General features: G+C 36.3%; 3 protein-coding genes across 9 annotated transcripts in view; 1 reads left to right on the top strand and 2 right to left on the bottom strand.

Annotated features, from left to right (window-relative positions):
- The first annotated feature begins 360 nt into the window (after positions 1-360).
- Positions 361-3,296, top strand: LOC6646977 (aldehyde dehydrogenase X, mitochondrial). Its single transcript, XM_002070393.4, has 6 exons — positions 361-537; positions 1,502-1,606; positions 1,661-1,761; positions 1,820-2,391; positions 2,449-2,798; positions 2,859-3,296. Exons 1-6 carry the CDS (start codon positions 499-501, stop codon positions 3,150-3,152), a joined length of 1,461 nt encoding a protein of 486 aa, XP_002070429.1. The 5' UTR covers positions 361-498; the 3' UTR covers positions 3,153-3,296.
- Positions 3,297-3,873: 577 nt separating this feature from the next.
- On the bottom strand, positions 3,874-5,179 carry LOC6646978 (pyrroline-5-carboxylate reductase 1, mitochondrial). Its single transcript, XM_002070394.4, has 3 exons — positions 5,061-5,179; positions 4,327-4,995; positions 3,874-4,248 (listed from the first exon to the last, which is right to left on the bottom strand). Exons 1-3 carry the CDS (start codon positions 5,137-5,139, stop codon positions 4,178-4,180), a joined length of 819 nt encoding a protein of 272 aa, XP_002070430.1. The 5' UTR covers positions 5,140-5,179; the 3' UTR covers positions 3,874-4,177.
- A 2,002-nt stretch (positions 5,180-7,181) lies between these two features.
- The window catches only part of LOC6646979 (microtubule-associated protein Jupiter), a 33,280-nt gene continuing 14,298 nt past the window's right edge, over positions 7,182-26,163 (bottom strand). Inside the window, exons 2-7 of one of the 7 annotated variants that reach the window (XM_023178610.2) lie at positions 11,189-11,322; positions 10,764-10,796; positions 9,316-9,594; positions 8,820-8,837; positions 8,287-8,727; positions 7,182-8,138 (exon numbers count right to left, since the gene is read on the bottom strand). In XM_023178610.2, the coding sequence (XP_023034378.1) occupies positions 8,002-8,138; positions 8,287-8,727; positions 8,820-8,837; positions 9,316-9,594; positions 10,764-10,796; positions 11,189-11,322 (1,042 nt within the window). In that variant the 3' untranslated portion in view covers positions 7,182-8,001. Of the gene's footprint in view, positions 8,139-8,286; positions 8,728-8,819; positions 9,089-9,315; positions 9,595-10,763; positions 10,797-11,188; positions 11,323-26,163 lie in introns of those variants that run through there. The other 6 variants (XM_047013537.1, XM_023178612.2, XM_047013538.1 and 3 more) reach the window with 6 other exon arrangements.

Below are 26,163 nucleotides of genomic sequence, written 5' to 3'. Positions count from 1 at the left end.
TATTAGAGCTTCCATTTCGACGAATGACGGGACCAAAGCAAACACCGCAATAAAAACACATATTAAACAAAAGATGCCGGCATGTGGAGCACTTTTTAATCCGCTACAATAAATTTAATAGTATTTACCACATTAAGTGTTACAGTTTAGATTATATTACCAACATTATGACTTAAAAAAATTGAACGAAAATGTTCTTGAAAGTGCAAACTAAATACATAAGAGCCAATACAGTTTGGCAGGGTAGGGCATTAGAATATGAAGTGTTTGTGTCGTAGCCGGCAAACCGAGATAAACTTGGCAGCAAAGCAAAAAAGGCGATAAACTAAACGACTAAACAACAATTTGCAAAAATTGAAAGCGAAATCGGCATTATCACAGAGCCTATAAAAGCCGCAGCCGGTCTCGATTGCAGCTCCAGTCTCAATTTTGTGCCTGTGCCTGTCGCCAAGTGTCTCTTATTGCTCCTATCGTTTTGTATTATTCTCAGTTATCATAATGACTGCCGATCCCAGTGCCCAGCCCAAATATACCAAAGTAAGTGAATTGTATTATCTCCAAGTTAAAATTTATATATGTATACAGGTAAATACATATTTACAACATGTATTTGCCTTAGTTGACAAAAAGGCTTTACATTAAAAATTTGTGTATATTGAATTTAGATACAAATATGTATATTCACGTCCCAGCTGCAACTTGTTTGTCTTCTATATAGTTGTTTAAATACAGAGTGTTTTTTTTTATTCCTCAAAACCAAAGTGTTGGAATAAACAATATTTAGACCATAACTTCTGTTGGTTAACGTTATCTTTCATGTGTTTTCTAAAACTATATTCTCAAAATACCTTGATAAGAAACTTAAACTACTTCAACTCTTCTCGCCGAGTTATCAGTTTTTGTCAACTACTGACAAGTACATAGATCTTCGTTCTGTGAACTTTTAACAGCAAACAGAAGATTTCTGATAAGAAAGCAGCTGCAGGCCCCCCTGCCAATCTTAATACATTAACAAGGTTCTATATAAACACTTGTATGTATGTATATAAAAGTCTATAAATATTTTTATTGACTATTGTGTTTTTCTTTTTTTGGTTTTGCTGATTTCTTGACTATATGGAAAAGATTCCTTTACAAAGCCCTAACATAATCAAATTATTGTTAAATTCAAAGACTTGCTTGTCATTCGAGATAAGAACAATAATTAAATGCTGATAGGATAGTAGAATAAATATTTACAACTTTTATGAAATACTATCTCAAACTGAAGGATAAACAATGTTGACTTAAGTAACCCAATTTAAGTCAATTAAGTTCAATTTGGGAGTTTAATTTTAAGTGTTGCATGTCACAAATTGAAATTAAAGTAGCTTGACAAGTTGTTAAAAATTAAATCAACAAAATTTAAGTTAAACCAGGGAGTTGTAGGTATTGCATGTGCCTAAAGTGGTTTCTTTTCCTTTTTTTATTATTTAAAATTTTCTCCTCAATTTCGTTGTAGCTTTTTATCAACAATGAATTCGTTGATGCCGTCTCGGGAAAGACCTTTGCCACTCTCAATCCGGCCACTGGAAAGGAAATCATTAAAGTGTCTGAAGGAGACAAGGTAAGTAAACTTTCTTATAAAACTATATAAACTAACTACAAATCTATCGCTTAGGCCGATGTCGATCTAGCTGTGGAGGCTGCCAAAAAGGCATTCCATCGCAATTCCGCCTGGCGCAAGTTAAGTCCATTGCAACGTACCAATCTTATGAACAAGTGAGTATATTATATAATTTATTTTTAGAAAGAGTAAAGATCATCTGGACTTGCATAGACTCTGCGTGCTAATGGAGCGTGATAAGAAATTTTTGGCCAGTTTGGAAACTCAAGATAATGGCAAACCATTTGCCGAGGCTCTGTTCGATGTCACCTATTCCATTTTGACGCTGCAATACTATGCCGGATGGACTGATAAGTTCTTTGGCGATACCATTCCTGCTGGTGGTTTCATCTCTATGACCCGCAAAGAACCAATAGGAGTTGTGGGACAGATTATACCCTGGAATTATCCTCTGCTTATGCTGGCCTGGAAATGGGGACCTGCATTGGCCGTCGGGTGCACTATTGTGATGAAGCCAGCAGAGCAGACCCCACTGACTGCTCTGCATATGGCCGCCTTGGCCAAGGAAGCTGGTTTTCCTGCTGGTGTAATCAATGTGATCAATGGATTTGGTCCTACAGCTGGTGCTGCCATCAGTGAACATCCCCAGATAGCCAAAGTGGCATTCACTGGCTCTGTGGACATTGGACGCATTGTTATGGAGGCGGCTGCCAAATCGAATTTGAAACGTGTGTCCTTGGAACTGGGCGGCAAGAGTCCTGTTGTCGTCTTCGATGATGCTGACAGTGAGTATTGAATGGAGAAAACAAAAGAGTTTCTTTGACTCCTTTTCATTCTGTCAGTTGACTACGCTGTGGAAACCACTCACGAGGCCCTGTTCTCCAATCATGGACAGAGCTGTTGTGCCGGCAGTCGCACTTATGTTCATGAGAAGATCTACGACAAGTTTGTGGAGAAGGCAGCAGCCAAGGCCAAGGCCCGTAAAGTGGGAAATCCGTTTGAGGAGAATATTCAGCAGGGACCACAGATCGATGATGAGATGCTAAACAAAGTTTTGGGCTACATTGAGAGTGGCAAGCAACAGGGTGCCAAACTGCAGGCAGGTGGCAAGCGTATTGGCAATGTGGGTTACTTCATTGAGCCCACTGTATTTTCGGATGTTAAAGATGACATGAAGATTGCCCAGGAGGAGGTGCGTATTCTCAGTAATTAATTACATCATAATCTTAATATGTTTTCTATACTTTGTTAGATCTTTGGTCCTGTCCAATCCATTTTCAAGTTCAGCACTCTCGATGAGATGATAGATCGTGCCAATAATGTGCAATATGGTCTGGCCGCCGGCATCATAACCAATGACATCAACAAGGCCATGAAATTCGCCAACAGTGTGGACGCTGGTTCCGTTTGGATCAATTGCTATGATGCCGTTTTGCCCCAGACCCCCTTCGGTGGCTACAAACATTCGGGCATTGGTCGCGAATTGGGCAAAGATGGTCTCGACAACTATCTAGAGACGAAAACTATTACCATGAAGCTGGTCTAAAATCAGATGAAACTCGAGCAACTATTCAAAATGGATGCATGAACAAATGTTTTTTATTTGTATTTTAATGCTTCATCATCCATGTGCATATTTTTTTTTGGCAATTTGAAATATAGTAGAAAAGATATAAGAAGCCTTTTTAAAGAATGTTTGTTCACATTGGATTAACCAACATTTGCAAACTCATGATATATATTAGCCATCCTTCAATGCAGGATTCACAGCTTTTAAAATCAAAGTATAAAAACTCGAAATATAATTACATGGTCCTTAATGCAAATTAGAATAAATACAAGATGCATAAAATGTAGAAGTTAAATGAAAATTGGACGAAATCTGTTGCTTTCTTAATTTTTTATACATCAACTGATGGTCTACTACACATCAGGCTGTAAATTACTAACCGATTTCGAAAAATTATACCTTAATAAAGCTGGTTTTTGAAAAAAATCATAATTTTTGCCAAAAAGAAAAGTTTTTTTTCGAGATTTTAGGACAGTTTGAGGAAACAGTACCACTTTGAAAATGGGTAAATGCATTTTCCAGATACATATATTAAAAATTAACAGAATTAGAGCTTCATTAAATAAGACTTTAAGATATTGCTGTCCTGTGGTATTTTTGTCTCACTTGAAAAGATAAAAGCATTAAAAGGAGTAGAAATCGAACATCGGTTAAAATTTGGTAAAGTTACAGATTCGTAAAGTTAAGAGTTTTTGTGTGAGTTTTACACAGTTTTCCATTTATTAATTTTTTTTTTTGTCAAGTTATCTATTTTTCACAGAAAAATGAATTAATCTTCAATGAAATGAATATCCCGTAGCAATTTCTAATCCGGCACTGCTTTTCCTTACTAAATTACAATTTGTTTACAATTTTATTAAGGAATTTGGAAAGTAATCACAATTGTTGGTCCCTGATTTCACATAATTCTAATTCTATATTTAATTTAAACACATGACGTATCAATACTAGGTATATACACATACACACGTACTTATATATATGTATAGTGAGTCTACAAATTAATTGCCCGAGATCTGTCGGCAGCGCTCTGTTGCCGCCTCCACTGCCCCAGCCACTGCGGCTCGAAAACCTGCAATCAAAAACAAACGTCAATGAGTTTAGTGATAAGACTTCGATCGGCTTATCAGCAATATGAAAGTCACTTTACCTGCCAGTTCGAGGTGTTTTAGGGCAGCCGCCGTAGAGCCCCCGGGGCTGGTTACTTGATCTTTCAGCTGTCCAGGATGGGTTGGTGCACACTCTCGCACCATTTGTCCAGAGCCCAGAACTGTCTGCGAGGCAAGACGGTAAGCCAGCTGACGATCCATGCCCATACGAACGGCCCCATCGGCTAGAGCCTCAATCATAACGAATACATAGGCTGGTCCACTACCACTGAGAGCTGTGACAATATCCAATTGGGATTCATCGACGGGCTCACAGGTGCCAACAGCTTCGAGTAAACGTTGGGTGATCTCGGCATCTGAATCCGTTGCCTGAGAGCCACGCACAAAGACCGAGCAGCCGGCACGGACAAGAGCCGGAGTATTTGGCATAACACGAATCACACGTGAATCAGGCGATAAACTAGACTCGAGGGTGCTCAGTGTTACTCCCATGGCCACGGAGAGGAAAAGTTTACCGGCGCTTAGCGATTTAATATCCTTTAGCACTGTGGGCACAACATGCGGTTTAACAGAGACGAAGACCACCTGGGATTGCTCGACAACCGGAACATTCTCTACCACTGTCTCAATGCCCAGCGCCTGAAAGGATTGCTGAGACATTTTATCGGCTGGATGAACACTGGCTATTATTCCGCTTGGCTTTGTGAGACCTAAACGAGAACAATTCGCTTGTTATTGAAGAAATCATATGGTCAAGTATTTGTGTGTGTCTCACCTGCAGATATAAATCCTTTGGCTAGGGCCTTGGCCATATTGCCGCCACCGAGAAATCCGATTTTTCCAATAGAACTCATTCTGTAGCCACGATTTGAATCAAACTGCACTTTGTGCTGTCAGGGCAGCAACTGTTTTTGATTTTGTTTTCTTTTTTTTCGCAGCGCCTCGAGCGTTAACAAAACAAATAAGTGATAAGCAATCTGAGTCTAGGTCTTTTGCCCCTCCCCACCCCCCTTCGAATCTCACCCACTCCCCTCATTCCAAACACAAAATTGTTTAACCGCTTATCATTGGGGCATACAAACATGTGTGAAATGTGTGGGGGCTTCATTTTATTGAAGAGACTTTTTATCAGTTCAAAATTTAACCGACTTTTTTACCCGAGAGATCATCAACTGACCGATCGCTTTGTATTTGAAACATCAAGTTGAGTGACTTGACTTTCAATCAAAGTCCAAGAGCTATTGGCCTAGCTTGACTTGTATTGCTTATTTCACAGGCTCTTTAAATATGTTCATGATTGATTTATATTTAAATCAATGCTTAGTAAATATGCATCCAATATTAAGTGTCTTTACACTTAAAATGTGACTTTATAGGCAGAATATTTATGAAGATGTTTAAAGTCATATGAATAAAGGATAAAACATTTAAGTATTGGTTTAAAATTGACTTTGAAAGAAAGTTTTAAAAAGGACGATTTAAAAATAATTTACCTATCGAAAACGTAATCTATAGCTTTGCCGAAAAGATACATAGAACTTAAATTTTGGACAACAAGCTCATCTTAAAAATTTATCAGACCGAACCTTTTTTGTACAATTTTTTCAAAACAATTTTCACCCAAATTTTCAACAAAAATCGTGAAGAATTTTTGAAAACATCGGATCAAAAGGTTTTTTGCAAGATATCATAGCGTTTAAAAATCGACAGAGCATTACTAAAAGTAGATACATTTTTTTAAAGCGTTTAAATATCATCACAGCGCCATTAAAAGAAGAAACGTCTTCGACAAAACTTAAAACGAGCTTACGAAATCTATGAAATTTGACGAAATATGTATTAAAATAATTCTCAAAATTTCACAAAATCTAAAAACTAAACAAGTATGCACTATCAAATTTAAAACTAAATTTATTCTATCCTAATAGTATGCTACAAAAAATGTACAGTTAGTGTATCTAAGTTAGCTAAGCTAACAAACTGCAGATCCAAAATTCAAGCAAACGGTATACTTTTGGGGAATAAATTTGAGAATCATCTGGACATTTAAGAACGTAGGATTACGAAACGAGGAAAAAATTTGCTCCCTAATAATTTTAATTTATAATTAAAATAAACAGTCGAGGAATCCACTTTTAAATGTTATACAAAACCTTTGAAATGTCGAGGTATAAACCATATTTCTAGAAGCCAACATTACTTATAGATAATTTTGAAGTTACAAGACATACGAAATGCTATAAATTTTTGGAACAGTATTGAATACTTTTGCATTCTTTTTGAGATGAAGTTCTCGCATCCGACTAGGAATCTGGGCTTCGACAAAACTTTTACGTTCTTACTTTTACGTTCTTACTTTTACTTTTACTTGAAAAATATTGAAAAATATTTGTTTGCCATCATTATGTACGAAAAAGTACTATATTGAACAAAAATTCGAGCTTGATGTGTTTTTTTTTTGTTTGTTTTATTTTTTTTTTTTTTACACTTAATTAGTACGTGCATTGTACACAGGCGTACTTGATTTCTTTTTGTTTTTGTTTGTTTTAAATTATAGGTATAAATGTATTACATATTTGTATATATGTATGTATGTATGTATATGTATTCGTGTATATAAATATAAATGTAGCGTGTGTGGGAGGGAGGAGCGGGTAATGCAACTATCAAATTAGGGAAATTTAAGGGGTATGGGAAACGATTAAGCATTTTGCATGGGAATATGTTGAGTGGGTTGTGTTATGTATTATCGTATTGTAGTATATAATGTAATGTAATGCTTTTTGTTCGTTTAAAAATGCGCTCTACCCTACTGGACAAATTACAGATAATTATATATTTATGTATATATATATATCTGCCCTAAATTGCATACAATTTGCAAATTACTATTGCATTTCGTAGGGTATTAATGAATTCGTATATATTAAATACATGAAATTTACATAAAATCAAATTGTTTGTCGCCGGGTACAATTACAGGATTTTAATTTTAACAATGATGTGGCCCTAGTAGATAGATTAAGGATTTAGTTTTATGGTTAAATGATGTGTGTGTGTGTGTGTAGGGGTTTGTGTGTATATATGAGTGTGTATTTGTATGTGCACATAGCAATGAACATTAAAACAAAGTTGCTCCAGGACATGGGCTTCGGTCTCTTCCATCCAAAAAAATTGAACAATGAAAACTAAACAGAGAACACGTATCCAAAAATTCAGACTTCCATCCATCCTTCCATCCATTCATCCATCCATCCATCCTTCCAATGGAGTGCACCAAATATTCTTTGAGCAATTAATTGGTTTATTGGCATTTGAATTTTGTATATGTCGAATTTGGTAGAGTTGGATTGAGTTGAATTCAGTTTTTTTTGGGTAAAAACGTCGCACATCTATTTTGAAACATTTCTCCAGAACAATTTATAAACATTTTTTTGGTTTTTCCTCATCGTTTTTTCTTCTTTTTTTTGTGGGGGGGAATTCTTGATGATAAAACAATGAATTCTTGAGCTCTTGTTTGCTATCGATCGATCGATTGAATATTACCAACTGGTAAATGGGGGGGAAAAGTAATCTGTGTATCCATATTAAATGTATAAATTACATTAAATTTTTTTTTTTCGTTTTTGTTTGTTATTTTTTCTTTTTTTGTTTGTTTTTCTGTCTTATTGCTTGTTGCATCGCTTGTGCTGATCCTTTTGGAGGGGCAATTCCTATTACCAAAGGCCAGAAGAATAGCCACCTGGTGGTACACGATTCTTGTTGATCACTTGATTGGCTCCATTCATGGTCGGGGTCTGAGCCGAGTCTGAGCCACCTGACTTATAGCCCTCGCCAGTAACGGGATTTCCCTCTGTGAAAAGTGGAAAATGAAAGATTAATTAACAATTGGAAATTGGAAAAGAGGCATTATCAAGAGTAAGATATATATAGTAAACTATTAGGCAAGTGAAAAGCAAGCGTGCTAAGTTGACTAATGGATGGACTACAGCAGTTCCCACCTCGAATCTTCATCTTCTTTGGCTTCAAACCGCCAACACCATCCCCATTAAGGCCCAGACCGGTAATGGGATTGCGATGCTCATCCTTGGCATGAATCTTAATGCATGGCACATGCTGTGGATCTTTAATATAGTCCGAGCATGGACCCAATGGCTCCTTAAAGGCAGCCGAGGCCGAGTTAATCTTATCTAGGGAATAGGGATTAAGGGGACTGGTGCCAGCTGTACGGCGTGATTGGCTAGAGTAGCCATAACGGCCAGATTCGGTATGGGACTGATTATCGCCATGGAGACTACCGACATCATTGCTCTTGCATGGCATATCAATGGATGCAGTATCGCCGCCTTGTGCCACAGGATCAGCAAAACCACTATTTCCTTGTGATATCAAGCTTGCGCAATCAGGATCATCCATTTTATTCATTTTATCAGCTCCCGCTGCTGCTTGGGATAAGTGAAAAGGGATTTGGCAGGAGGCACGGGATTGGGAATACGAATTTCTGTACGTATATTAACCAAAACAAAATACTCACTGCTCATGTTGCGGAAGACTTGTTGCGATTAATCAGAATTTGGTTAAACGATTTGGTTTATATTCGGTTAGTTGCGCGTTTCGTTACGGTTTTTTTTTTATATTATTTTTGTGGCGTGTAGTAAAAGGAATAAAATTGGCGAATTACAGCCGAAATAAATAAAAATATATTTTATATTTTAGATATATTAAATAGAGAATTATTTATCGTATAAATTTTGTTACTACTCTTTTCTCGATGTAGATCAAGAATCAACTGAACCTTAAATGTGATTCGAATGCTTTCGAAATGTATGAAGTGAGAAACTAAAAAGCATTGACTACTAGTTTGGCCAAAAAATCAAACCAAAAACAAAACTCTACATTAATTTTCATTAGATGAATGATGTTGATGTTTATGAATGATGTAGGAGATTGATGTAGAGATTGAATGGGTATTTTTATAGTCTAGTAAGAGTAGTATTATTGGTTAATGTGTGTCTGTGTGTGTAGTGTACCTGATCTGGATCCACTGTTAATTTTGAGATTCTCAGTCGATGATGATACCGACGATGAGGCCGATGATACTGAACCGCTCTTGCCATTATAATGACCATTGGTGGTGCTGTTGGTATTGCCATTGGTTAGCAATTTTTGTGCAGCGGCTGCCTCTGAATTCTGCCCAAAGGGAATGCTGCTCTTCATGTGATTCTTGCCAGGTGTAATTGGACGTGATGGCTCGCCAAAGAGACGAGAGTGCGAGTCCACACTCTTTTGACCGCGTCTTGGTGTTTCGCCTTTGGCCCAAAATATAATAATGTTGTTATGAATATTAGTTATATGTGGTACATTAGTATTCAAAATTCATGTGATTAATTATTTATTATGTGAAGAAACTACGTATAGCTAGACAAATACATGTAAACGAAGGTGTATGAATACAATAAAAAACGAAACTAACTGTAAAATTATCACTTTTCTTTAGTTAGTTTGCATTCCAACATCTAGGAATTTGTGTGTGTGTTTGTGTAACTCTTTGTGTGTGAGTATTTGTTACAAACAATGGCCTTAGTATTAGACACAAAAGCCTGAGACTGCCGCAGACTGTTGCATTTTCTTAGACAACATTTAAATGAAACGAAACTTTATATCTTTAAATGTCATCTTCTTTAACAAGCGCGAAACACTTCTTATTTTTCCTCTTATTTTTTGGTATAAACGAAGAACTCAACAAGAGTCGAAAATTCTATACTCTAGCTATATTTTTGAGTTATCTGCTAAAGAGACCTTTGAATTTTATGCCAAAATTTGACTTCAAAAAATTATTGGACAAAGCAAATTGGTCTAGTTTAATGAATACATAGTTTAAACATTTGCTTGAAATATCTCTAAAGGTGAATTATATAGTGTTTAGATTCCTCTACTTAGTCTCTTTCCTTTAAGTAGTGTATACAGAATATGTTTGAGTGTTCGATAGACATTCACATAGAAGTGTTTATTCTGACTTGGATGACTGTGCATTGCTTGGCGTTTGTTGCTCCAAAGAACTTGGATTCAAAATGAGCTAGTTGATGGTTTTACAGGTGTTTCTGCAAAGGTAACTTAAAAATCAAACAGACAACTGGACACATGGCTTTACTATACTTTTTAAAACTTAAAATTTAGCATTTGTTAGGAGGAGGAACCAAAAAACAGAAAAAGAACAGGTTTTTCATTATTACACGTTTTGTGCAATTTGTTGAGAGATTGTCTAGTATATATGTATATATAGTTATTAACGGTACGCGTTTGTGTGTGTGTGTGTGTGTGTGCTTTAAGTTAAACTAAATTAGCAAATGTAGCATAATAATAATGACTAAATAAAACTGAAGGAAATGCTAATTAGATTATAGTCTGCAATGTGCATTTAATTGAATAGACATAGATCTAGTTATATATATATATATATATGTATGTATATATATACCAATGAAATAGAATCTGTGAGCTCCTTGTCGTACTGCAAAGATACATATATATAAAGAGAGAGAGAGAAAAAAAGAAAAGAAACAGATGAAGGAGGAAAGAAGAAAGGGAGTAGGACATTGGTAGGGGGACGTTGGGTTTTTTATCCAATTCGGTTGAAATAGAAGAAAAGAAAACGATATATAGACATTTAATAAGAACTCTGCAGGGTAAAAAAGCATTTTTCTCTTACAATATAATTACATGTAGTACATATAATAATTTTTAATTTTTCATCACTAAACTTACACATTTAAAAAATAAATCATAAGAACTTCAGACATAAAAACAAAGTGAAGCTAAAAAAGCTTTATTTTAGACGAGACTTTAAATTTAATACAAACTAAATGAAATTGACTTAACCCAACTATTGGTTATTTCACTTACCGTTATTTTTAATAGCGCCATCCTTATCGGCTGAGAATATATTTGAAATCATGCGATTCTTAACAGTCCTTGGAGTTGCCGGCATATCAGCGCCAAAAATATCGCTTGAGCCGCCGCCTGGTGGCCTCAAAACCCTACAAAGACAAAAGAGGAGAAAGGAGAAAAATTGTTAATTGTAATTGCATAGTTAAAACTAAAAAATAACACACTTAACAGATCTCCACGCTCTGGTCCACAATGATACAGAGAGCGGGTCTCTGCCAGCGGCTTTGCGCAAAATTAACTTTGAAAAATGGCCATTTTGGTAGAGAGAACTAGAGAAACCCCCACCCAGGACCCCCTCTTGAACGTTGAATGAGTTTTAAAGCGAAATGCATTTGATGTGTGTCTAATCATCATCAGAGATGCCTCGCTGCCTGCCTCAGCGTTAGAAGTCACGCCAAAATGCAGCAGCAGCAGCGGCGACGTCCGTCCGTCCGGCACAGCACTGCAACGGATCGTCAATTATGGATGGTAACAAACGACGACGGCGACGACGACGACGACTAACTTATCTATTGTAGAGAAGACTTACTACCACAGACTTACATACATCTCCCCGTATTAAGTTGGGTTTTTTTTTTCTTTTTTCGTTAATTTTATGGTTTGTGGCATTCACTATACGTTTCATTCACGCAATGCTGCGGGTTATATATGCAGGCGCAGGCATTTAAGCCGTTTTTGGAGAGGAAATGCTTATTTTTTTTTCATTTTTTACAAGCCAAGCAAGGTCTGTGTTGGAAATATATAAATTGCGTTTATATCCTTTGTTTTTGCTTTTAGTTATAACTTTCTTAAAAAATTACTAGTGGATATTTTAACAATATAATTTTTAATGATTCCTTAAAACAAAATACTTAAAAATTAACCACACTTTCCAATGAAATAAATAGGCAATAAGCCATGTGCAGATTTGTGTTCAACACACTCCTTATAGGAGACCACAGAGAGACAGTAGTAGTAGTAGTTGGCTAACTGTCTGTCTGCCTGTCTGGCTGGCTACTGCAGTAACTGCAACATCTCGTCTTTTTTGTTTGTTGACTTAATGCCCGCTGGCACTGAAAGCCAAAACCGTTCACATGTCAACGCTTGCTTCCTCGAGGCGTCAATCAATTTCAGCTTACTAAAAATAACGTTTTTATGTTACCCATAACACGGGCAAATTAATTGTGGCCACAAGCTATAAATTCCATCCACAAAAAAACGCAGAAAAAAAATTAAACAATTTGTGTGAAAATTCTTAGCTCATAAATTCCCATATTGTTACATTAGTTTGCCTGCCAAGCTTAGCCAAGACACGCAACAAGTTTTTGTGGTGCACGCACTTTGATGTACATACAACATCAAATCGCATCACATCATGCATCACTCATGCGTGCCACAGCCTCCTCCTCGTCCAGCTTCTCCTCCTTCTTGGAGGCGGCGGCTTTCTTTATGCACTCTACTGTTTGTCTATTTGAAGAAGAAAGCGATAGTTTATCCAAAAGATATTGCATTTACGGTCTTATGCACACACACACACACACAGAGAGAGAGACAGACATGAACCTACCCATGGCGAGTAATTAACAAAATTGTAATTGAAAATCTGCATAACATGAGTAAACATCACAATGTCGCGACATTGTTAAACACTCGAGAAAATTCGCAATTGGTTATGCAGATGATGATTTAGGATTAACCAGAAATACCAACGATTCGTCTACGACTCCCCCCACCCTTTCCTCAGGAATTTAACTGTACTTGAATGTCACTACAATTTAGCGGTTGTTAATTACTGAGAAAGACTAAGCCAAGAATTTATCACTTCATTTATCAATTAAATGAAACGTGCCACAAGTTTTGTGCAAAAGTGTTCGCTTTTGTCGCATAAAACTAACCAAAATTTCAAGGATGAACAAAAAAGTAAGGCGCAGGCTCTTATAGTGACCTCATATTGTTGCCATCAAGGATAAAACTTTTATTGATTTTCATAGGCAAGAAGGAGAAGCATATGAAAATTTAGGATATATTACAAGTCTCATTCTCCACTGGGAAGATTCTACTGCAAGTGGAAAAGGTTTGGTAGGTATCAGTAAATAGGTAACTACAATGGCATGTTTCTGTCCAAGAGAAGACCTACATTCGAAATGGTCTGCAGCAAGAAAACTTTCTAAAAAATGTTAAGAAAATAGAATTATGTGCAGTTGTACGCTTCCTGCCTGCCAGCAAGCCAGCCAGCCCAACCTCGGCTTAAAAGTGCAACCAACCCATTGCGTGGCGGAAGCATTGCGCTCTGCCGCCGCCTTTTGCTGTTGCTGGTGCGCCTAATTAATTATACAGCATATTTTCTTTTTGTCCCAAAAAAAATACAACAACAAATAAAAGAGGAGAAGAAAATAAAGCCAAAGCAGTGGAAAACGTAAAAGGCAAAGGCAAATTGTATATATATGCCACGAACATGACTCAAAGCACCGACAAAGCACAAGGCACACTCTACCTACTGTGCCTACCTTTGAGTAGTGTGTCTCTCCGTTATGGAGGTGACATGGCAAGTGTGTGAACTTTGTTGCCAACTAAAGCCGAGTGCTGCTCCTCCCCCTAAAATTGTGGTATGGTGGGGAAATCATAACTGTCGCAGCAGCAACAGCAGCAACAGAAGCAAAAGCAGAAGCAAGTACTCGCAAGGTTGGTAAGTATTCTTATTAAAATGTCTTCAAAGAGCCAAGACTCGACTCATTATTAGGACAGGCAGCGAAGCGTAAAACGTTTTTACTATTTTTTTTTTTTTTTGGACAATTCAACTGACTTTGACTCTTTTTTTTTTCTTTTTTGGTTTTTGCTTTTTGAACTAACGGTGAATGGGCAATTTTGCGCAAGTGACTAACAAGTAATAATTATTTTAACAGTTACACTAACTCTTAAAACTGCTCTTGGTATGACAATGACGATGTCGACAATGATGATGGAAATAGAAGAAATGGAAAGCGAAAGTTAAGCATTGAATGAGATGGAGAGATGCTCCATTGGCCTTAGGCATGTGGAAAATGTTGACCATTTGCAAAAATTTAAGATTAATTGCAATTACAATAGGACAACAGACAACGATGACGGACAGACAACAGACGACGAACGATAGACAAAAAATAAAATAAAATAAAAGAAGATATTGAGCAAATTGCGTGAAATTTGTTTGCAAAGTTGATCAAGTGGAACCAATTAGCAAACAATCAGAGAGGAGATTATCTTTGAATGAAAGTTTTCCCTTTCCCTATAATCATGATATTTTGCTTTATATATTAAGCATTAAATAGCTGAAAATTACAGCGAAAAAAGATTTATTTTGGCAATTAAACAAAAACTCTTGGACTTGGTTGTAAATGTGTTGCAATTATTTGTGAATTGTTCTCTAAATTATTATGTAATATGGCTTTAAGTTGACACCAATTGCATGGAAGTGTTTTAAAGACTTATTATTCAGAGAGAGACACAGATTTTCTTAAAGAGGTTGAAAAATGTCTCTTCTTATTGTGTTGAGAATCGATTTTTCTCTGAAACTAAGACCAATTATTTACATAGTCCACTGAAAGGGCTTAAGTTCAAAAGAAAACCTGCACAAAGTACATGGAAGACCAATATTTCACTCAATAAGAACATAATGACCCGACAATGTTTGCACAACTCCAATAATCCCATCATTTAGAGAGGAGGGGCAAACGAAAGGTCTTTTTGTCTGTCAACAGTATTCTTAGCCTATCAATATTTGCCACCTTTAACTTTAGAGGCTTCTTTGGGTATAAAGCGAGGGAGGGACCAACAAAATGGGTTAAAGTAAGTTTAACCTACATTTTAAAGTTTTTTAATTTGTATTCAAAACAAATTCCATTGATTCAATTAAGAGGGGAAATCCTTTAAAAATGGTTTTTTATCAATGGTTATTTTTCAATTTTTGTTCAGTTTTTGAAAGCAAATTGCTGCTGGTGGTAAGTGGCCAAGTAACTTTTACTTGAACTTTTCAATTATTTAAAGCATAGCCTTGCCGCCGTGTACCGCTTGAAATATGAGATCGAACCAAGTGTGTGTGTGTGTGTGTGTGTGTGTCTCCTATTTTTTCTACCTTTCACATATATAGTATATATAGATAGATAGATGGAGGCCACAGGCAAAATAGAGACCAATTTTTGTTTCCTTTTTGGACACACAGCCAAAGACCTGACCATAGGTTAGCCAAATACTCTATTCCCTGCGCAGGTGGCTCTCAAATGGTTGAATGGTTTTTTTTTTTTTTTTGGTGGGAACAATTTTGTTTTTTGTGTGTTTGACGACAAAAAAATTAATGTGTATCGACAATGGACTGAATGGCGAAAGGCTATATAGCAAGCAGTCAGCAGTCAGCGACTTTATTGGCATTGGCATTGCCCCATCGCTTGGTGTTTGGGTTCAATATGTGAGTGTGTGTCCATGTGAGTGTGTGTGTGTGTGTGTGTGTGTGTATGTTGTGCAAGATAGATTTTGAAGTTTTCTCATCTGTAAAACCTTTCGGGTAAAAGTTGTTTTAACTTTGCACACACATACCACTTAAAGTGATAGTTGCTTTTAGCTCTGATTTACTTAGTTCAATTTGTGTATGCCGCTTGCCTTTCTTTACACAGCTTCAGGGGGGGAAACCAAAGGAAAACTTTTCATCATCAGAATATCTCAATGAGGGAAAATACTTATACTAGACTCTCTGTGGGTGTGTTTAATAATAAAGAAAATGCAATTGTATTTTTGACAGGATGCTAAAGCAATTAATTATTACATTGACTGGGCGTGTTAACACGACTATCGATTTGCTTTTATTATGATTATTTTTTATGGTTTTTTTGAGCGAAAGTAGGCAGGCAGCACTGCACTTTGGTCCATTACCTTTTTCTTTTACACAAAATATTATGTATTGTACTTTCTACAACAACACCAACAACAACAACAAAAGAGCGGCAAGTTGTCTGTCTGATAAATAAATTTAAATTGTTTTTGCCATATTTGTTGTTGTTGCTGTTGTTGTTGTGGTTTTTGTTGCTGCTGTTGCAACAGAGATTTTGTGTTCAACTTCATAAACATATAAGTTAAATCATTACGACAGTTTTCTAATTAACTTGGCTGTCAAAAAACAAAAATTCAAGTCTATAGGTAAAAGTAGGTATATTACCCACCAGCTTACCACTCTGAGTATAAGTAGTCTGACTGGCCGCTTTTCTTTTCAGTTTTTTTTTTCTCATTTTTTTTTTTTTTGGGAAAATTGTTTTTTATCTTTTCATATTGACAAGGTGTGAGAAAGTGACAGAGTCTCTTTCTATAACTGTCCCTCACTCTTTCACTCTGTGATCCAAAAAAAAGAAGAAAGATGTCTCCTTAAGTAGCTTAAAAAAGAGTCAAATGAAATTGGGTTGGTCAATTTGTAAAGCCTCATCACAATTTGTCTTCTCTCTGACTAAAAAAAAAGGCAATGGAAATAGCTGTCAAATGCCACCTACAACCAAATGGCCAACTTCATTAAGTAAAATTGTAACAAAGTAGACGGCGCTCTATATTAAGTTGCTTAAACAAGAAAAACACAAAAACAAACAACAAAAGTGAAAAAGAAAATCATCAAGTCTAATGTAAAGTATTTAGGAAAGCCAAAAAGTTATCCTTTAAAACTTAAAGAAAAGTATTTTCAATCAGGCCATAAATAGTCAGTAGTTTTCAAGAAATGATTAAATTCTTTAATAAAGATTAAGTAGCATTTCATTTAGAAAGTTAATTTAGACACAAATGGAGTTAAATTAAAAAACCAATGTGGGAGGAGCCACACATATAAAGTTTTGCAAGTCGAAATGATAGAAATAAAGACAGAAATAAACATTAAAGTTGATTAATTACAATTGAATTTTATCTCTTTTTGTGTTTACTGGCAATTTGCTGAATCTGTCTAGTCAAAGAGTTTTCCTTGATTGATTGGTTGGTTCGTTGGTTGGTTGGTTGGGTTTTTCCCCCTCATTAAGGTTCAAAGAGTTGAAAGAGTTTTTGTTTTTTGTTTCATCTGCAGAGTGCAGACTGACCAATCATGTAATAAAATCAACAATTTTTCTAATGGCAACCTCTCTTGACAATGATTAGTTCATAAAGCAGCATTAACAAATTCCATTTCACTTCATGCTGCAATGCATCTGCGGACTCTATAAAACTGTCAGAGTGTGTGTGTGTGTGTGTGTGTTGTGCTCTGTTGTGTTCCAGTTGATTCGTTTGCATTATCCAAATGTCCGGGTAATTGTTGATCGGACGAATTCACTTGCTGTTGCTGCTGCTGCTGTTGCAGTTGCTGTTGGTCTGTCAGTCTTTTGCCTGGATGGATGGTTTAGTTCGGTTTGCTTTGGTTTGCCTTTTGGTTATTATTCGAGCGCATCGCTGTGATGCTCTTTGTTTTTTCTTCTTTTGTTTCATCATTTAAAACGTGTCCAGCAGCAGCAGCAACAACAACAAGAGCAATGGCAGCGCTGCATCGTGCAACCACAAAACAAACAAATCAAAATCAAAATCAAAATCATACAACAAAAAAAAAAAGAAAACAAAAACTTAATGAAAATTCAACTGAAGCACGAAAATTGTATGCGGTTTTTGTTGTTATTATTGTTGTAATTTCTATTATACCCCTTTTGTTTGATTTTCCTAAAAACTTTGATTAGTTGAATCCCATTATAATTGTTGCTCATGTAAAAATAAAAAAAAAAAAAACAAATAAATATAAACTCGAAAAAATGCCTTTTTACTGTTGCCTCAAGCTGAGTCCAAATACTTTCCCTGTGGCAGAGACGGATGAATGACTGGATGGATAGATGGATGGATGAATCCAGTGGAGCGTAATTGACTGCCGTTGTTGTTGTTGTTATAACGGCTCTTTTTCCTGTAGGCTTGGCGGGAGGGGGGAGGGGCACCTAATCAGGTGTGGCAATTCAAGCCACAAGTAGAGTTATCAGGACTTGATTTAACTACAATCTGATGGAAAGTATTGAATGTATTGTTCGTTAACCTCCAGAGACCTAATGAATATATGACCAGGAAAACCGTTTGCTGCTTGTGCTGCTTCAGACGCATGCGCAGCGGGTGATGATTAATGAATTTTTTCCTTATTGTTGGTGGTTTTCATTTCTTTTTTTTTTTTTTGGCTGCCAGCCAGCCTGCCTACCTACCTAACTCTACCTTGATGATTAAATAACTGTATATATGGTGACCAGGTAGTAGTTGTAGTAGTGGGTATAAGCCGCCATCGAATGGCGTCGCTTCTCAAAAACATATCAAACTCAATTCCAGACATGAATGCAAAAATTTATAATTGACTAACTAGCTCTCTGACGACCGGCTTTAGCTCTGGCTTTGGCTTTGGCTCTGGCACTCTTTTTTTTTTCTAAACAACAGCTAGATTGTCAATTATCGATAGTGTTCGCTGCGCTTGATGAATAATTATCGATTAGCTGGCAAAGAAAGTAAGTGGATATATGGAGGAGATCCATTGAGAGGAAAAGTTGCCATTGCTGTTGGTCGGTTGCTTGGTTGCTTGGTATGCATGCATTTTTGTACAACATTATTATTATTATTATTATTAAATATGCGTAAGCTGGGGGATTGGCTTTGACTCTCTGTGGCTTAACTTGGCCTCGACTGGGGCTGGAGATGGGTCTGGGGCTGGGGCAGAGGCATTCGTACAAATTGTATGTTTCTGTGTTGCATTTGTGCTCAGAATTGCTGACACACACAAGAGCGAAAGTTGCATTCGAGCTAAACTCTTTGGTAATTTATTATAATTTTTTTCTGCGTTTATTTTTTCAGTTTTTTATTAAGTACTTTTTTTTATTTTTTTGGTTAATACCAAGATGATTAATTAAATATTTGTGACAACTTCAAAGGACTTTCTAAATGGCATCACAAACTATTTTTTTTAGAGAGTTATAATAAGGATACGCTAAAGTTTCTGTTTCAAAGGCAAGCCATGGCCAATTATTTTGTGGTTTTTATCTTGGCATGCATCTAAAGTATCTAATTTTATTTATTTCTCTTGGTTGTTTGCCATTTGTGTAGGTTAAACATCATCATATATACTCATATATAGTATGCATAGCAGTTGCATGTCAATTTTCTCCCTTTTCATTTAGGCTTTCAAGTAGTCAACAACTATTTGTCCCAAGTTAAAGAGTTTTAGTCGAAATGAACTAAGAAAACATTACATTTCCTATGCCTAAACATTTTTTGTAATATAAAAACTTTCTCTTGAAAAATAATCATCTCGCATATTGACAATTAATCAAAACCTTTTGACATTTGCATGTTAATTGTTTGTAATCAATATTGAAAATATTAATGAACTCTTTATGTAAGATTTGTAAACTGATGTTAAATTATTAAATTAAATTAATTTGGCTAAGAGCAAAAAAACAAACATATTGCAATGCATATTCTAGGAGGTTAAAGTTTGGTAAGTAAGTCAACAATCATTCTGATATTTATTTTTTGGTGTTCTTCGTACCAGGTACTAAACAGTACAAGGCACTAAAAAAGGACCTAATATATGTATACATATATAAATGAAACGTTGCTAAGAAACCCACAAGGCGTATGCTTGATATTGAATAGAAAGAAACTTCTATATACGAATGTATGCAGGTTTGTTGGTTGGTTTGGTGTATATACAAGTATAATTTTGTCATGCCAACATGTATTACATTGACGCAGGTACATACAACTCCAACACACATACACCGGAAGGGAGAGGGGTGTACATAAAGTGGAATTTGGATTCCTTTCGACGTCTGTCAGTCATTAGGTCATGCGTTTTTGTTATTTGTTAAATCAGTCAATAAAAAAAAATAAAGGAATTCCAAGGAATGCTGTTGACATAGTAACGTTGGTTGATTGTGCAAAAATAAAATGGGTTAACAACAAGTAGATGAATGTTTGAATGTCATGTAGATTGATAATATTATTGTATATCCATCTATTATAGATATATTGTTGTATATATAATGGAGAAATGAAAGAAGAATTCAAGCGTATAATAATTGTCGTTTAGGAAGACAATCGTCGAATAAACAATACCATAAAGAAATATAATAAAATGGTTTGTCATGATTTCCGCTGCTTATACAACAACAACGACGAACCAACCGTCGAACGACAATGACAACGTGTACAGCAAACAATCAATGCGGCAACATTTGATACGGCAAAAAGTCGCACCTTTAAAATGTACAAAAATAATAAGCCAAAGACAGCTTCAGAGCCACAAGACGTCAAACGATCATCCAACAAAACACCCGACCAACAAACCGACTGACAGACAGACACACCGCAGCACATAAATGTAAAGGAAAAGTAATAATTTAATAATTTTTCCAACGGGAAAGTCAAAAACGATGTGTGTCTGTGTGTGTGTGTGTTACCCAACCCACAAAAGCAATTTAAGTGAATGACAAAAGAAAATTTTCTTATTTTAACAATGATTATCACACTTAACATTTATTTACGCTTATGCAAAGGAAATCTTTTTTGGTTTTCTTTTTTTGCACTTGATCAAAAAACTTGCAATTATTTCTAGAGCCTCGGCAAGGTGACCAAACGCAGCCAACAAACTAATAGCCAAAAGTTCAATGTACTAAGGTGGGTTAAAAACATTTTGGTAGCCGAAACGATTCTTACCAATATATACAAAGAAAAATGGGTGGGCAAAAGTTCTAGCTCTAGCTCTAGCCAGCTCTTTTGGTCAAAATCAAAGTGGGAATTGCATGCTAAACTAGGAGGGGAGGAGAAACCAAAGAAAGAAAGAAAGAACCAACAAACTGGATGGCTGACTGGGTAGCTGTCTGGAGGGGAGTGGCAAGAAAAATCAATGAGACATCCAAAACTCTAGCAAAAATGGGTGAATGGGTGGCAGCGGCGGCGGCTTTTGCGAAATCGCGATTCTATATTACTATAGATTACACATACGACGTGTGTGACCGGCAACCAACCCACCAACCAACCGACCAACCGAATAGCCGAACGAACGAATCACCAAGAGCCATAATACACAATGGCAACAGCGGCGGTTCAGTTGAAAGCCGAAAAGGTGAATGCACGCTAAATTAATCTTATGAGTGTAAACTTAGTTAGTATATATGTATATACGCCTTTGCCTGGCTAACTAACTGACTGACTAACTGAATGAATGGATGAATGAATGAATCAAGTGCAGCTGGAGGGTTTTCTTCTTCATTTTCAAAATATCTGCATATCTGCATATATAGACATTGATTTTTATTACATTGCGTTATTTGAAACTTACCGCTTTTTGGCTTTGCCAACATTGTAAAGTTCAACATGTTTGAATGCAGCATAAGCAGCCATTTTATTTAGTGTTATTTGTTTTTGATATATCTGTGAGATTTTGATTGAGCAATATTGCAATTACTTTTTATGATTTTGTAGAAAACAAAAAATTAACTTTAAAGTTTGTCAATAAATGTACAAAGAGTTGGAGTTGAAGACGAAAAGAGAGAGATAGGAGATAGATAGAGAGGAAAGAAAAGAAAATGAGTATTTTCATTCTCAAGAAGAAGAAAAGGATGGAAAATGTTGCAAAAACACACGCACACATACACATACACATATCTTGCCACATGCAGCTTCCCTTGGATGAGTCATGGAGCTGGCTGCACAACGTGCGGATGCTGTTTTTGTGCGTAAAATCAATAAAACAAATCTCGCAAAGTTAGATAAGACCAAAACTTTTGTGGTAGGTATACAAAATTTATGGTTTTTGGCAACATTTTCCTCCCAACTACCCCGTATAAAAGATATGCGGGAAAAGGGGCAAGGAATATCCTGACGCTAACACACTCACAAAGTAAGCAAAATTCACACTTTTCTTATCTTTGCACTTTGTTTATGCACTTGTTGTTATTCGTTTTGTTTATTAGTTAATTTTAATTTGGCGTTTCTTTGTTTCGAATGGAAGGATATGTTGTTGTAATTGAATTTTCTTAAACACTCGGCCAAGAATATCAAATTTTCTTCATTCGACAGACAGGAGAGAGAGAGAGAGAGTTGTGACAATGTTGTTAACGTTTCGATATAAAGCTTGCGACTAAAATGCATTGGGAAAAGTGAAAAGCATTTTATACCAAAAGAGCAGAGCAGAGCAGCAAAGCAGAGGAGCAGCAGTAGCAGGCAGCAGCGGCAGCAGTAGCTCTGGCCAGTAGCAGCGAGAAGTTTGCTTTTATCGACCCAAAGCCCCAACAACTCACTGAGAGTGTTACGAGAGTGTTACAAGAGTTCTCTATCTCTCTCTCTCTCGCTAAGAGTGGGACCCCATGTGGGGCAGCGCATCAAAACAAAAACAAACTACAGCTGATTGAAGTTGACTCTCTTGTTTGGCTCTCTCGGTCTCTCTCTCTCTCCTTTGCTTTGCAGAAATTCAACACACTGAGCGCTGTGGTAAGTTTTGTGGGTCACACAAAGAAGAAGAGAACAACTTACTCACTAAGTTTCTGGTTGACATTTTCCATGTAAAGGAAAATATATTTTTGCACAGTAAATTATGTTGTTTTTTTTTTGGCGGATTTCTTTTTTGTTGTTGTTGTTTCGCTTAACACTTGGCTGCGTCTCTCTTTCTTAGCAGGTGCCACAAACGGCACAAGAATTCTCCACATTTGAAATGAGACGGCATCGACTTGGAGTTACTTATATAAAAAAAATATATCTGAATAATTAATAGACCCTTGGTTGGGAAAGTCTTTCTATAAATAAGGAACAAAAGTGTTGGTAGTTTCTTTTTTTAAATTATAGTAATTATACTATATAAAGTTTGAGTTGAACTTTTCGTTGAACTGCCTAATATGACTGAATTAAATTAATCCTTTATTCACTTCTTTACATGAAAGAAAGGATTTCCCTTAGTTCTGATTTTAGTTTCTCTCATCTTCATGGCAACTTCTCTTTAATATTTCGATTATAGGGTATATAAAGAAACCAAGAAATATAGTTCAGGTCTAGTGCACTTCATGTTGTTCCTCGTAAGCAATTGTTTTCTCCTTAGCTTAGTTTTTTCCATTCTCCATACTCCAATCAACATTTGCAAACGACCTACCTACTGCCTACTACCTACATAAGTTGAAACATTTGCTGTACCAGACATTCAGCGATGAGGTGGAGATGCAATTGCAACTTTAAGACTCTTGGACAAGATATTGCCGGACATAAATCACTTTCATCATCGTTGTCAGGCATTCATTTGATGATATGCAGCAGCTCTTCTAGCCAACTCTAATTTCAAGTGCTTTGGCTACTAATGAGGCCGTGCACCAGCATCGTTTCGACAGATTGCCGCCAGTTTGACTCCAAACAAAAAATAGAATTTCAATGCAAATTTCATTTGCATATTTCTTCTTCTATATGGAAACTACAACAACTACAACAACAACAAGAATCTTGGCACAGATTTTTAGCTACCAAATGCCTATGTACATAGAACAGGAAGCCAGAGAAGGAGAAGTCAAGTCGGCCAGCCAGTCAGCCAGCCAGTCATTTAGTCAGTCAGTCAGTTAGTTAGTTATTTTTAGTTTTAGCCAAGACACTTTTTTTTTCATTCCATTTCTTTCCTTGTTTTTTTTTTTCTTTTTTTCGGGTGAGAGAAACAGCAAAAGTTGACTGCCCCGTTGCCTATATTGTGGGACGATGACAGTCCGCCCGACTCAGACAGACAGACAGACAGGCGGAGGGACAGACGGATGAACTGGGCAACCTGACACCATGCGGTCTTCTCTCCATGTAAAAGCCTGGGCGTCGTCATAATGCACTTGCACATGGTTAAGAGGATGACGGTGAGGATGGGTGAAGATGGTTGGGTGGGCAGCATTTGCCCATGTGTGTGTGAGTGTGTGGTGGCAACCTACATGGATGGGGCTTTTAAAAATAGGCAAGTTCCATTCGAGCAGCACCAGCTTCATGCTCCTCCATGCTCAATACTTAGTCAAGTGTCGTCAGAATATGCCTTTGTATGTGCGCGTGTGTGTGTGTCTAATCTCTTAGAAATCATTGTCTCTCTATGTATATACTGACATCTATGCCTCCTCCTTATGTGGCCAGAAGAAGACTGAAGACTCTGGAGTATGAAGCAAGATGGTATCTGTCGCATCGTTGTATTAATTGAATATGTTGCTCGCTCTCTTAATTTGCCACACTTCATTGCACGTGGGCGACACACAACGACAACGGCCAGCAATTGCAACAGCATTTAAACCCAGCCTATTGACATTTCATAGATATTAAAGAAACAAGAAACAAAAAAAACGGACTATATAAATCTCTCACACTCATTCAAAACGCCCCAATGTGAATTTGTTATTCACTGGTAAAAGTTCAAAGTAACAATTGCATTTTAGAAATTATTATTAACAATCAACATAACTCTTTGTCGGTTTGGCTTTCCCAAGGTTTTTCATTCACACATTATGAAACCAGAAAAATGTTGAATTTTCACAATAATTATTCCTAATAACCACTTTTAATGGTCTTTTAAGTGATATAGTTATATCTAAAATCCCTTTTGATGTTAATTTGCCATTAAAAAAGGATAATAAAATGCAATTTTTAGATAAATAGACAGCTTTCTTTTAATTTAAGCATAATAAATCAATAAACTTTATGGCTTTTACTCAAAAAATCATTTCAAGTTACCTACTTTAAGTTGAAAGTTTATCAAATCTATTTATCAATCAGCATATCTGAAATTTGTAGTACGAATTGTACTTTTCTTTTTAGGGCATAGGATTTACAGGGTAAATAATAATTTGATGTAGGAAAAAGATAGTAAAACTTTTATAGACTTTTCAAGGAGCATTATTATTTGTTGTCGCTACAAAAAGAAAAAACAAAAACAATTTAAAAGTCATTATACATTTAACTGTCAAAGGAAAATTCAGTTCAAGAAAAAACCTTTCTTTCTAGTTTTGATACCCGCACCTCAAACACACATGTGAGTTTAAATCTCTCTTGGCCAGGCCCTGGCCATTGACTGCCCCCAAACTGCGGGCCTAAAACCAGAGATTAAGTAGAGTAATTAGGAAAACGTGCAACTAAAAAAAAAACTCTGACTTGTGGCCTGTTGACCGCCCAAAAAAAAGAAGAAACGAAAAGAAAAGAAAAATAAGGTGAGCGGTCTCCGTTTAGTTAAAGTACAGGTACTCGCATGTATGTAAGACTCTTTTTGGTCATAGGTGCAGCACAATATATAGTAGCAGCAACTTACTAACTCTAGTTTAACCAAAAAAAACTACTAACTTTCCCTTAATTACGGGAAGGGGGAACGAAATAAAACTCTATATACTTACTTAAAAAAACGTAAATTAATCATTTTGCGTTGATTAAAACATTTCTAATTTGACTGAAAGGGTCTCGTCGCCTTGGGACAAGAAGTTGTAACATTAGTTTCAGCTCTTTTGGGGGTAAATCAAGAAAATTATCACGGGAAATGCATCATTGACGCGCCGATCTTTTAATCAATCTTTATATCTTCCCCTCTCTTTCTCTCTTCTTTGTACCTCATTTCCTTCATTTCTCACCTTTTGTAGAACGACGAATAGGCGGCAAAGTCAAAACCAAACAAAACAAAAGCGGAGGGGGAGGCGAATGAGGGAAAATTAAAAGAAAAAAATAAAGGTTTAACAACACTTTCGCTTTTACTTTCATCAGAGCCGTGTAGTAGACAAAAGGTACAAACATCGGCAATACATAATGATATCCAGCAGATAGTATATAATATTATAGCATGCGTGTTGTTCCGTAAACACTTTAATACTTTTGTAAGCCAAAAGGCACATACTATGGGGGCAAAGTAGAGCTTAGGTCAAATTTATACCCTGCCATTATGATCAAGAGAAAGGGGTATATTCTGTTTTACATTAACA

Source organism: Drosophila willistoni, chromosome 3R (assembly GCF_018902025.1).
Source record: "Drosophila willistoni isolate 14030-0811.24 chromosome 3R, UCI_dwil_1.1, whole genome shotgun sequence".
NCBI classification, from domain to species: domain Eukaryota; kingdom Metazoa; phylum Arthropoda; class Insecta; order Diptera; family Drosophilidae; genus Drosophila; species Drosophila willistoni.
This window is presented reverse-complemented; position numbering and strand designations above follow the sequence as displayed.